Source organism: Natator depressus, chromosome 1 (genome assembly GCF_965152275.1).
Source record: "Natator depressus isolate rNatDep1 chromosome 1, rNatDep2.hap1, whole genome shotgun sequence".
NCBI lineage: Eukaryota > Metazoa > Chordata > Testudines > Cheloniidae > Natator > Natator depressus.
In genome coordinates this window covers 206,831,721-206,845,095 of record NC_134234.1, presented here as the reverse complement: position 1 = coordinate 206,845,095, position 13,375 = coordinate 206,831,721, and the positions used below count along the sequence as shown (strand labels likewise).

The 13,375-nt window shown below is 41.3% G+C and overlaps 1 protein-coding gene across 2 annotated transcripts in view; it reads left to right on the top strand.

The window, feature by feature from the left end:
* The window catches only part of KPNA1 (karyopherin subunit alpha 1), a 150,025-nt gene that overhangs the window by 96,357 nt on the left and 40,293 nt on the right, over positions 1-13,375 (top strand). For both annotated transcript variants that reach the window (XM_074975300.1, XM_074975290.1), the window contains 4 exons: positions 1,350-1,449; positions 5,931-6,094; positions 9,756-9,834; positions 11,911-12,036. In XM_074975300.1, coding sequence (XP_074831401.1) covers positions 1,350-1,449; positions 5,931-6,094; positions 9,756-9,834; positions 11,911-12,036 — 469 coding nt within the window. The remainder of the gene's footprint in view (positions 1-1,349; positions 1,450-5,930; positions 6,095-9,755; positions 9,835-11,910; positions 12,037-13,375) is intronic.

The following is a 13,375-nucleotide window of genomic DNA, read 5'->3' as shown; positions in this document are numbered from 1 at the left end:
TGCACTTTTCACTATTAAATTTTATCCTATTGCTATTACTCGAGTTTACAAGGTCATCCAGATCTTCCTGTATGATATCCCTGTCCTTCTCTGTATTGGCAATACTTCCCAGCTTTGTGTCATCTGCAGACTTTATTAGCACATTCCCGCTTTTTGTGCCAAGGTCAGTAATAAAAAGATTAAATAAGATTGGTCCCAAAACCGATCCCTGGGGAACTCCACTAGTAATCTCCTTCCAGCCTGACAGTTCACCTTTCAGTGGGACCCATTGTAGTCTCCCCTTTTAACCAGTTCCTTATCCACCTTTCAGTTTTCATATTGATCCCCATCTTTTCCAGTTTAGCTAATAATTCCCCATGTGGAACCATATCAAATGCCTTACTGAAATCGAGGTGAATTAGATCCACTTCATTTCCTTTGTCTAAAAAAATCTGTTACCTTCTCAAAGAAGGAGATCAGGTTAGTTTGACACAATCTACCTTTTGTAAAACAATGTTGTATTTTATCCCAATTAGCATTGACCTCAAATGTCCTTAACTACTTTCTCCTTGAAAATTTTTTCCAAGACCTCTTTGTAAAGGAAACACATTGTTCTCCTCCCCCAGCTAATCATTACTCATAAGGATTTAGTTACAATGAATAATGCTGATAGATTAAAAGTGAAACTTTGGCACAACAATGACTTGTTTAATTAAAACAGATTCCACTTTCATAAAGATCCTGTTTGTCAAAGTAGCGGTTCAGTTGCAGTTCCTGTTCTTTGTGAAATTTTTTAGCTGGCTCAAGCTCTGTCAAAGATCTGTTTTCATGAAACTGTTCAGCCAGTTAAAGAGCATAGTAGTTGTTACTTTCACGAAGACCAGGATTGGTATGTAATTGTTCATATTATTTTAGGAGTGGTAGAGCTATTGAGCCAGCAGAACTGTTTCATGAAGAACTAGATCTTTGACACAATTGATGTTGCATTTTTTTGAAAGATTCTTTTCGCTATAAGACCATTAAGTCAGTTGAGGAGCAGAGCTCCTAAACCAATTGAAAACTTTCATGGAGATCCTGATCTTTAGCAAAATTGCAGTTATTTTTCAAACATCATCTTTGACACAGCACAAATGCCACTGGACTAGCAAAATCCACAAGGAGGGGCTCTGCAGGCAGGGAGCATGTGTGTGATTCTTATTTCACCAGTGACACATGTTTAATGTAAACTTTCTAAGCTGGACTTTGGGCCACCTTAAATGCTTCATGCACCTGAAATAACAGTACTATAGTGTGCTTTGTTCTTGGACTGAGTTTAGAAGTAAAGACCTTGACTGTTTTGTTTTTTTTTGTTTTGTTTTTTTAATGTTCAGATTACTTTCAAAACAGAATCGTCTCACCATGACCCGAAATGCTGTGTGGGCTCTATCAAACCTCTGCAGAGGGAAGAATCCTCCTCCAGATTTTGCCAAGGTAAGAAATGTGTTAAAGAAATCAAGGATTTGAGAAGTAGTGAGATGAAGTCCATGAATAAGGAAGAAAGAAAGGCATTGTGGTGTTTAGTGCGAAGCAGCAGAAATGTTTGGGACTTTCAAAATTTCTCTTTGAACAGACTTCTTACAAATCAGGCTTGTTTTTGAGTGTGCTTGGTGCTGTTGAAATGTGTATAGATTGACAGCTTTGGAAGTAAAGTTCTTGATTCATAGAATCAGGTAGAGCATATAGCCAGCTGCAGTGCAGGCGATCAGCAAGTTATCTCAAGTGCTTATATACGAATGCACAAAGCCTTGGGAACAAGCAGGGAGAACTGGAGGTCCTGGTGATGTCAAGGAATTGACGTGATTGGAATAACAGAGACTTGGTAGGATAACTCACATGACTGGAGTACTGTCATGGATGGATATAAGCTGTTCAGGAGGGACAGGCAGGGCAGAAAAGGTGGGGGAGTAGCACTGTATGTAAGGGAGCAGTATGACTGCTCAGAGCTCCAGTACGAAACTGCAGAAAAACTTGAGTGTCTCTGGATTAAGTTTAGAAGTGTGAGCAACAAGAGTGATGTAGTGGTGGGAGTCTGCTATAGACCTCCGGACCAGGGGGATGAGGTGGATGAGGCTTTCTTCCGGCAACTCACAGAAGCTACTAGATCGCACGCCCTGGTTCTCATGGGTGACTTTAATCTTCCTGATATCTGCTGGGAGAGCAATACAGCGGTGCATAGACAATCCAGGAAGTTTTTGGAAAGCGTAGGGGACAATTTCCTGGTGCAAGTGCTAGAGGAGCCAACTAGGGGGGGAGCTTTTCTTGACCTGCTGCTCACAAACTGGGAAGAATTAGTGGGGGAAGCAAAAGTGGACAGGAATCTGGGAGGCAGTGACCATGAGTTGGTTGAGTTCAGGATCCTGACACAGGGAAGAAAGGTAAGCTGCAGAATACGGACCCTGGACTTCAGGAAAGCAGACTTCGACTCCCTCAGGGAACTGATGGGTAGGATCCCCCGGGGGACTAACATGAAGGGGAAAGGAGTCCAGGAGAGCTGGCTGTATTTCAAGGAATCCCTGTTGAGGTTACAGGAACAAACCATCCCGATGAGTCGAAAGAATAGTAAATATGGCAGGCGACCAGCTTGGCTTAACGGTGAAATCCTAGCGGATCTTAAACATAAAAAAGAAGCTTACAAGAAGTGGAAGGTTGGACATATGACCAGGGAAGAGTGTAAAAATATTGCTCGGGCATGTAGGAATGAAATCAGGAGGGCCAAATCGCACCTGGAGCTGCAGCTAGCAAGAGATGTCAAGAGTAAGAAGAAGGGTTTCTTCAGGTATGTTGGCCACAAGAAGAAAGCCAAGGAAAGTGTGGGCCCCTTACTGAATGAGGGAGGCAACCTAGTGACAGAGGATGTGGAAAAAGCTAATGTACTCAATGCTTTTTTTGCCGCTGTCTTCACTAACAAGGTCAGCTCCCAGACTGCTGCACTGGGTATCACAACATGGGGAGTAGATGGCCAGCCCTCTGTGAAGGAAGAAGTGGTTAGGGACTATTTAGAAAAGCTGGACGTGCACAAGTCCATGGGGCCGGACGAGTTGCATCCGAGAGTGCTAAAGGAATTGGCGGCTGTGACTGCAGAGCCATTGGCCATTATCTTTGAAAACTCGTGGCGAACGGGGGAAGTCCCAGATGACTGGAAAAAGGCTAATGTTGTGCCAATCTTTAAAAAAGAGAAGAAGGAGGATCCTGGGAACTACAGGCCAGTCAGCCTCATCTCAGTCCCCGGAAAAATCATGGAGCAGGTCCTCAAGGAATCAATCCTGAAGCACTTACATGAGAGGAAAGTGATCAGGAACAGTCAGCATGGATTCACCAAGGGAAGGTCATGCCTGACTAATCTAATCGCCTTCTATGATGAGATTACTGGTTCTGTGGATGAAGGGAAAGCAGTGGATGTATTGTTTCTTGACTTTAGCAAAGCTTTTGACACGGTCTCCCACAGTATTCTTGTCAGCAAGTTAAAGTAGTATGGGCTGGATGAATGCACTATAAGGTGGGTAGAAAGTTGGCTAGATTGTCGGGCTCAACGGGTAGTGATCAATGGCTCCATGTCTAGTTGGCAGCCGGTGTCAAGTGGAGTGCCCCAAGGGTCAGTCCTGGGGCCGGTTTTGTTCAATATCTTCATAAATAATCTGGAGGATGGTGTGGATTGCACTCTCAGCAAATTTGCGGATGATACTAAACTAGGAGGAGCGGTAGATACGCTGGAGGGCAGGGAAAGGATACAGAGGGACCTAGACAAATTGGAGGATTGGGCCAAAAGAAATCTGATGAGGTTCAATAAGGATAAGTGCAGGGTCCTGCACTTAGGACGGAAGAACCCAATGCACAGCTACAGACTAGGGACCGAATGGCTAGGCAGCAGTTCTGTGGAAAAGGACCTCGGGGTGACAGTGGACGAGAAGCTGGATATGAGTCAGCAGTGTGCCCTTGTTGCCAAGAAGGCCAGTGGCATTTTGGGATGTATAAGTAGGGGCATAACGAGCAGATCGAGGGACGTGATCGTTCCCCTCTATTCGACATTGGTGAGGCCTCATCTGGAGTACTGTCCAGTTTTGGGCCCCACACTACAAGAAGGATGTGGATAAATTGGAGAGAGTCCAGCGAAGGGCAACAAAAATGATTAGGGGTCTGGAACACATGACTTATGAGGAGAGGCTGAGGGAACTGGGATTGTTTAGTCTGCGGAAGAGAAGAATGAGGGGCGATTTGATAGCTGCTTTCAACTACCTGAGAGGTGGTTCCAGAGCGGATGGTTCTAGACTATTCTCAGTGGTAGAAGAGGACAGGACAAGGAGTAATGGTCTCAAGTTGCAGTGGGGGAGGTTTAGGTTGGATATTAGGAAAAACTTTTTCAGTAGGAGGGTGGTGAAACACTGGAATGCGTTACCTAGGGAGGTGGTAGAATCTCCTTCCTTAGAAGTTTTTAAGGTCAGGCTTGACAAAGCCCTGGCTGGGATGATTTAATTGGGGATTGGTCCTGCTTTGAGCAGGGGGTTGGACTAGATGACCTCCTGAGGTCCCTTCCAACCTTGATATTCTATGATTCTATAAGTTTCTCCCATATGTACTGTCCTTGCCAGTATGTCTCACCTCTAACATGGACACCACCTCTAGAAAAGAGAGGGAGTTCATTTTTCATGATCCAGTTACTCTTTGCCCTCTTGCTGAGACTATCAACAAGCGGGAGAGTGAATTAGCACCAACTGAAATGGTGGGGGTTTTTTTGTGATGTGGAGAGCTCTCCACAAGGAACTAAAATGGTACCTCCAAGTCCACCTCTTAGATAACTGATAGAGGTGGGGGTTTTGAATGGTTAGTATTTTTCAGAGAAAGGTATTTTATGAAAAAATCAATTTCCAAACCAGTCCTGCTAACCTAGTACATGGAATGAAGACTTGCTATCTTCTGGAGATCAGTTATTTTTACTTAATGTACAGAAGAATGTTCGTTCTTCCACAGAGAGTTTGGGTACCTTTCCATGATTTGTGCATTCTCCTGACAGAACTCTGCCTCACTTGTAACCATCAGCTCTGTGGAGCCTGGCTGCAACTCTCAAATTCCTTAAACTCGAGTCAAGCTTCTCAAGCAGAGCACCAATTATATGAGTGTGTGATGTATATGGGGGGGTGTGGGGGGTGTTGATGGAATGGGAAGTATTGAAAAAACTGTCTGCAATCCTACCCATTATGTCTTCAATACTGTGTCATACCTATTTGCACTGAGCAAAGTCTGGCCTTTACTATGCACTCATAGTAATAAGTGGTATGTACACAGCATGCATCTAGTTTGAAACAGGAGGAGCAATCAATACTGGCAGGGCTTCATAGGGCACTGCCACAAGTGATACAGGCAGGATGGTTGCCGAGTTGCTTAGTCTAACATCAGGAAGTTGTGGGGTTCTGCATGGATGTATTTAAGACCTCTCTCTAATGCCACACTGCTTTGAGCTCATGTCATTTTACTTATAGTCACTCAAACTGGCCCAGGTCTGAAAGCGGGTGGGACACTTATACTAGTCTGGTGACTTTGCTGCTGGATAGTCCAGGGCCTGACAAAGCATTACGGGGCACTATCGATAATAGCTGCAACTTGTGCAGAGCCGGAAACCATATAACTGATTCTGAATGTCACACTGCTCCCAGTTTCTCCCGTGGTGATATTTGCTGCTGCATGTCTGACCATGTCTGCACTTCTGAGGTTGAAGCAGAATTCACTCCTGCTTCCCCATGAAGATTGGACACTGCATGGAAGTATTGATTTAGGTTCTCCACGTTTTCCAGAATGAGTACGTGCATATTCTACTGCTCAGTAGTCAAAAACAATACTTGCTTTTAGAATACTTCTCCCAGCTGTCTTGGCCCTTTGAATTCAACTATTCATACATCTGCTTTTTCTACTTACTGTAGGTTGCACCTTGTCTGAGTGTGCTGTCCTGGTTGCTCTTTGTCAATGACACAGATGTGCTAGCTGATGCCTGCTGGGCCCTGTCATATTTGTCTGATGGACCTAATGATAAAATCCAAGCTGTGATTGATGCAGGAGTGTGCAGAAGACTTGTTGAGCTGCTGATGTAAGAACTTCACTTTTAACAAGCGTATTACTCACTGTTACCTCTTTACACTTTCCTCACAGCTCAGCTTCCTACAATAGTAAGGTTAGGTAGAATTTCTGGAACAGTAGGGTTAAACAGTCATTTTCCTGGCTTAAAGCCAGCTTGTTCACCTATTGTACAGTCCCTACTCTTCTCAAAGGCTGCTGCAGAAGAGCCATCAATAGCAAGTTGGTGAACTTGAGGACTACAGACCAAGAGCAATTCTCAGACTTTGTTGCTACTTTTCTTGTGCAAGAAATTGGGGCATGGGAGAATTGAGGGGATTAGGATTTGAAATCAGCTTCAGAACAAAGGGGTTAAAAATTGGGATCAACATTTTCAATCCTTGGTGCCCAAAGTTAGACTTCTAAATCATGTTCTTCAGACCCCTAAGTAAAAGTAGACTGATTTTTTCTGAAATGCAGACTCCCTGCAGCTCGCTTTGGCTTTAATGGGAGTTGTGGGTGATGAGTAATTGTATACATTTTGACTTTTTATTTTGGTACCTATATATGGACTTAGGAGCCTGGTATTAAGCATCCAAGTTGACAAATTTATGCTGAAATTTTCAGGAAAAACGTTTAGTTTTTCATACTGAAACAGTTTAAACAGTTTCTAGGGTATAAACAATATCTTTAAAAAAAAGAACTTGATTTTGAAAAATAGCTTTTTAAGGTTCCGTTAAAACTGAAATTTGGTACAACAGTTTATTTTATACTGAAGTTACAAAAATGGGACTTAAGCCAATTCAGTCCATACTCATGTTAGTCTATTCTCTAACCTTCAAGACATGACTGCATTAATACAAAGCCCTACAAAATGTGTAAAGAGAGAGAATGTACAACTCTCTTGCTAAAATGGCTAGAGGATAACCCAGTAATAAACAGAACCTAATAATCACTTATTAAGAATGCAATATGAGAGAAAATGACTGAAAAAGTTGCTACTTACTATTTTCTTTTTAATGTCTTATAATTAGAGGAAATGGCACCATTTCTACTTTTGCTCAGATTGATCTTCTTTAAAATGGTACCATTGATCAATCATAAATATAAAAAATAGTCTGTGAAACATCTGGAAAAACAAGTATAACTTGTTCCTTAAGAATGATCTAAAAGTTGACAAGGTAACCTCATTTCCAGTCATGGTTCATGCCAAAATTGAACTGAACCAATAGTGTGTCTTTAAAAAGGAACATGTGGTTCAGGAAAAGAAACAAAGCAAAATCTCCTCTGATGGAAGCAACAGATGCATTAAACTTAGGGTAAAGAATAATTAATTGTAAGCTGCTTAAAAATGTTCTTGCTGCAGCTCTCATCTATTCTTAAACTTTTCTCAGGTATGCATGATATGTTTTCGATTCACTTCTCCATAAATACATAGATGTGGTAGTTGGTAAAACCCTGATTTAAATACTTTAAATTAGTTTCCTGACTTTTATATTGAGCAGACACACAAAATGGCCAGGAATAATGGCAGACAGCTCAGCCTGTGGAAGTGTAATATTAGACTAGTTTCATTCTTTCATAGAAAGGATATTGATTTTGCATATCAGAGAGTCTTATACAATTAAGCTCTTAGGAATTATAAAATATTTCCTAGAATTTTCTCCATCCTATTAAGGGCCATATCACCATCCTCTAATGATGGAATCACTAAAGAATGAGAGAAGAGATACAGAAATTTGAGAATTAATCAAACTTTATCAGAATTAACAATTTCAGGTGATTTAGATGCAGATAATTTCCTAAGGTCCCTGCCACTCCAACAGAAATTGTATTAATAGGAGGACATTTTGCTTGCCAGAATGTGGTCCACTCGAAGATATAGTCATGAGTCATTTATTTTTTGTGTATTCTGAGTAATTTGTCTGGTGTTAAGGGGAAGAGGGAAATTCAGTTTCCTATTAAAAGAAAATTCCAATTTACGCTCAGTGACTAATAAAAGCAGAAATAAAACCCTCCTAACAATTAAAAAAAAAAATTCTAAGGAACTAGTGACCAAAAATTTTGTGTACTGAAGTTGCCCTTAGAGATTAGATTTTTTTTTTTTGTAATTAGTTTATTTTGTGCATTTGGCAGCAGTTTGCATGCAGTCAGTTTCACTGTTTCCCTTTTATAGCTAGTAAGTTATTTTCCATGCTGTGAGTATTTCATACAGCAACAAAGGAGAGAAAAATACTGTAAATAATGAGGAAAAAAACTGACTGGAGGACTTGGGGTCAGGTATAATATCTGAAACTAGAATCATAGAATCGTAGGACTGGAAGGGACCTCAAGAGGTCACTTAGTCCAGTGCCCTGCACTCATGGCAGAATTAAAGTATTATCTAAACCATCACTGAAAGGTGTTTGTTTAACTTGCTCTTAAAAATCTCCAATCATGGAGATTCTACAAACTCTCTGGGCAATTTATTCCACCTGGACAGTAGGGAAGTTTTTCCTAATGTCTAACCTAAACCGCCCTTGCTGCAATTTAAGCCAAAAGCTTCTTGTCCTATCCTCAGAGGTTAAGGAGAATTTTTTTTTTGCCCCCTCCTCCTTGTAACAACCTTTTATGTATTGAAAACTGTTAGCATTTCCCCTCTCAATCTTCTCTTCTCCAGCCTAAACAAACCCATTTTTCAGTCTTTCCTCATAGGTCATGTTTTCTAGACCTTTAATCATTTTTGTTGCTCTCCTCTGGACTTTCTCCAGTTTGTCTTCATCTTTCCTGAAATGTGGCACCCAGAACTGGACATAGTACTCCAGTTGAGGTCTAATCAGCGTGGAGTAGAGCAGAAGAATTACTACTTGTCTTGCTTACAACACTTCTGCTAATACATCCCAGAATTATGTTTACTTTTTTTGTAACAGTGTTACACTATTGACTCATATTATATAAGTACTTTAATTACACTTTTAAAATTAACTAGATTTCCGATGACTGATTTTCAGAGGTTCTGAGCAGCTCCTATCCATTAAAACTGTGGATGTTCAGCACTTCTGAAAATCAGTTCAAAAGCTAACAGGGTTCCTTTAAGATTTTCACCCTAAATTTTTGAGACAAGATTAAATCAAATTTCTAAATGTAATAGTCGTTATCAGTTTATCTGGAAATTTCCTTTTGGTTTCGATAAAGTTGTCAAGGAAAAATACCGCTACCACAGTGAATTATTCTTCACCAAATTTATATGCATTAGATTTTAACCTCTGAGAGCTATGTTTCATCATCATATGTCTACATTGTAATGGATTAGACAGCAATCGCCAAGAACCTAAAGTTAGGTTCCCAAGTCAAGGAGAGGAGCCTAGGTGCTTGGTGTTCTTTGAAAACCAGGCCACTTTTTCAGGTGCCTTTAGAGTTTAGAATTAATAGTCTAAATTGAGGCACTTACTTTTTAACATCATGGCCAATGTATTGGTTGTTGTGTTTTGTTTAAAGCCTGTGCTCTAGTTAAGTGTTAGACATTTAAAAGCTATTAGTTTCAAATCAAAATGCATTTTAGCTTGTCTCTAACTCTAAAACAAATTCAGTAATTTCAGTCAAACTTGGCAGGAGAATTCTCCTAGGGCTAGCAAGGTGGCAGTGGGTCCTGACTAAAGGGTGGAGGTGCAGATACTTTTGGGCTGCTTAGTCTAAGTCTTTGCTTTGAATTGTAGGCACTGTGACTACAAAGTGGTGTCTCCTGCCTTACGAGCAGTTGGGAACATTGTGACAGGGGATGATATCCAGACACAGGTATGGCCTCCGCTGCTACTGTCTTGTAATACCATCTTTCTTTCTCTTAGTTAGCAGGGGTAATTTATATACTCACAAGCCTCTATGTTTTCCCTTTATTAAAAACTGTCATTTTTGGAACTCAAAAAGGGAACTGATTGCAGCAGAACATGTTTTTCAAGCTCTCACGCAAACCTCCATCACTGCATTCAGTCCTGACCATGCTGTTCCAATCCTGGGTTCCCATATAGGTATGCAGATACTGGTCAGTCTTGACCTGCAGCACCCTCTGAGTATTCCTGTTTTAGTATTCCCAAGCAAAAACTACCTGTTATGCTGAATTTTGTGGTGGTTCTATGATGTGGCCTAATGTCCTCCAAGTTCTAGGTTGAAAGCACTACATTCCTTTTTCTTTGTGATCTGTGCCAAAGCTGAAACCCAGGTTCCTAACCAAGTGATTAGTTCATTAGTTCACTGATGACATATTGTGTATGAGAATACATCATTTTTGATACATCTTCTTCAGTCTCATAACACTGAGTTCGGGTAGGAAGACCACTTAATAGCAACCAGAAACACTCTGCTTCAGTTTAACAGAAGTAGTGCTTGAGACAGTTGAGTAATCTTTATAATTGTTACAGTGCGTTATTTATATCTCATATCTGAGGGTTATGTTAACATTGTTGTATTTAACAACCAGCTTCTTTCGTATATAATTCAGTCACAGAAATCTATTCTGTGGGGGAATCATGGTGTTCACAAATGGAATCCAGGAATCAGGTGTAGTATGGCATCAGGCCTCACAGGCTGTGACAGTGAGGCAAGGAACGAGAGAGCCAAAGAAATGCAGAGCCTGTCCGTTTAAGGAGTCTCAGTGCAAAAAGAAAACCAATAGAAAAAAACAAACAAAACCTCCTTCATGTTCATTAGGGCCACATTTGGATCCAGGACCTCATATTGTGCTAGGTGCTGTATAAATACAGTAACTTCTCACTTAGTCATCCAGGTTAACGTTGTTTCGTTGTTACGTTGCTGATCAATTAGAGAACATGCTCGTTTAAAGTTGTGCAATGCTTCCTTATAAGATCGTTTGGCAGCCACCTGCTTTGTCCACTGCTTGCAGAAAAAGTAGCCCGTTGCAGCTAGCTGGTGGGGGCTTGGAACCAGGGGGGACCGGCAGCCCCCCCATCAGCTCCCTGCTCCCCTAAATTCTCTGTGCGGCAGACACCCAGAAGGCTGTCAATTGCTGGTAGTTCAGCTGTCCCTTCCACCACTGCCATGTGCTGCTCCTGCCCTCTGCCTTGGAGTTGCTCCCCGAGCCTCTGCTTGCTGAGAAGGGGGGGCTAATGTCAGGGAGTCCCTCTCTCCCCTGCTCCTGCACCCCGCTTCCCCATCTTCCATAGAGCAGGGGACACACACAACAGGGCTCAGGAGGGAGGGAGCTTCCTGGCAGCAGCTGCGTCTCAGCTTGCTGATCTACTTAACACGCACGCACGTACTACACACACACACACAGTGTGTCTCTCTGTCTGCCATGCTGTCTCCCCTCCTTCCATTCGTCCTGCCTTCATTCCCTGGGAAATACCCCACCCTCTGACTTCACCACCTCAACCAAGCTTCACAATCATCATCGCTGTGTACCACTATTAAATTATTTGTTTAAAACTTACACTGTGTTTGTGTGTGTATATAGTCTTTTGTCTGGTGAAAAACATTTCCCTGGAACCTAACTCCCCCATTTACATTAATTCTTATGGGGAAATTGGATTTGCTTAACATAGTTTTGCTTAAAGTTGCATTTTTCAGGAACATAACTACAACCTTAAGTGAGGCGTTACCGTACATATTGAACACATGGTCCCAGCACTGAATCACTTAATTTTTCTGTGCATCAGTTTCTCTGTCCATAAAATGAGGACAACACTTAACAAGGGGATTAATTACTATTTTGTGAAACATTTTGGAAACATCTGGTGAAAAGTGCTAGATAAATGTTAGTAATTGTCTTTTCCTTTTAGAGATTACCTGTTTCAAATGGCTGTCTATTCTAGACACAGTCTAAGCGTGCTCTCTCTCGCTCTCTCTTTTTCTCTTCAGGTAATTCTGAATTGCTCAGCTCTGCAGAGTTTATTGCACTTGCTGAGCAGCCCTAAGGAGTCTATCAAAAAGGAGGCATGTTGGACAATATCCAACATTACAGCTGGAAACAGAGCCCAGATCCAGGTAACCTACCCAGCTATGTTCCTTTTGTGATCTTTGGCCCACAGTCTAGGAGTTTATTTCATCAACAATCAGGTGGCATTGCTCTTATAGTTTATATGAGTAGAAGTAGGCTCATGACCACCCTGTATTTGTGGAAGGCTTTAACAATGCTGCCATCTCTGCTATAGAATTTGTTAGCTTAAACCATTTAAAACTTTTTTTTTCAAATTCAAACACTTGAGATGGGAGGAAAAGTTATGCCAGAAGAAAGCAAAATGCTATTAAATGCAAGAAAACAACATGGCTACAATCAATCTAGGAGAAAGTCCGATCAGCAAACAAAACAAAAAACACCAATCCCCTGTGATCTCATCCCCTCAACACCCAGTGTGTATAGATACTCCCAAGCAAACGTATATAATAAATTTGAGATGAACAGCCAAATTTTAGTTAAACACACAAACACTTCTTTACTTCACCACCTTATCTGGAAATCCACTCTCTCAAATACTTCCTTAATTTCTTCTTGTCTGCATTCCCTCAAAATTCATACCAATGACCATTGTACCTCATTTTGGCCTATCCAGCTCAACTAAAATCAAAATAATTTTTTACCAAGATATTGAAAAGCACTGACCCTCAAGCTGAGGATAGTCCCTTCCCTGAGTCTCTCAACTTTTATTACCATACTGTCTTCAGTGATACTGTGTAGGAACAAATGTCATTTAAAGGCCATGTCTACACTACAGAGCCTGTGCTGGCAAAGCTATATCCGCATAACTATGCTGGTATAGGCGGCCCCCCCCACCCCCCGAATGTAATTGCAGCATATACCAAGAGGAGGATAAGTCCTGCTGGTATAATAATACCACCTTCTCAAATAACATCAGCTATGGTGACAGATGCACTCTTCTGTCAGTATAGTTGTGTTTACGCTGGTGATTCTGGTGGCTTTGAGCCTGGGGTTAGGGCTGGCCCTCAGGAAGAACTCTTCAGAATTGTCTGCCTCCAATCTGCACTTGTAACAGACTGCAGGTCTCACTTCGGATTTAAAAAATATTTTAAACTAAACATCTCAAGTTTCCTCATTGGCTTTGAGGTTTTTGTCTCAAAACTGCCTGTGACAGATGGCAATATTCTGCAGTATCCTGAATAAACTGTATTGAATTAGGTTTAATACCTCTGGGGTCTATTGTATTAAAAATACAATTGTTTGTGTTGTTGTAGGATTGTATGCAACTTTTCTAGGGACATGACTAATGTAAATGTTAGGAATGTCAGAGGACTGTTTGGGACAATATGTGTGAAGTGGGTTTCCTAGGAGGTACTTGGGAGGCCTTTTGAAGCTATACCCTGAGGA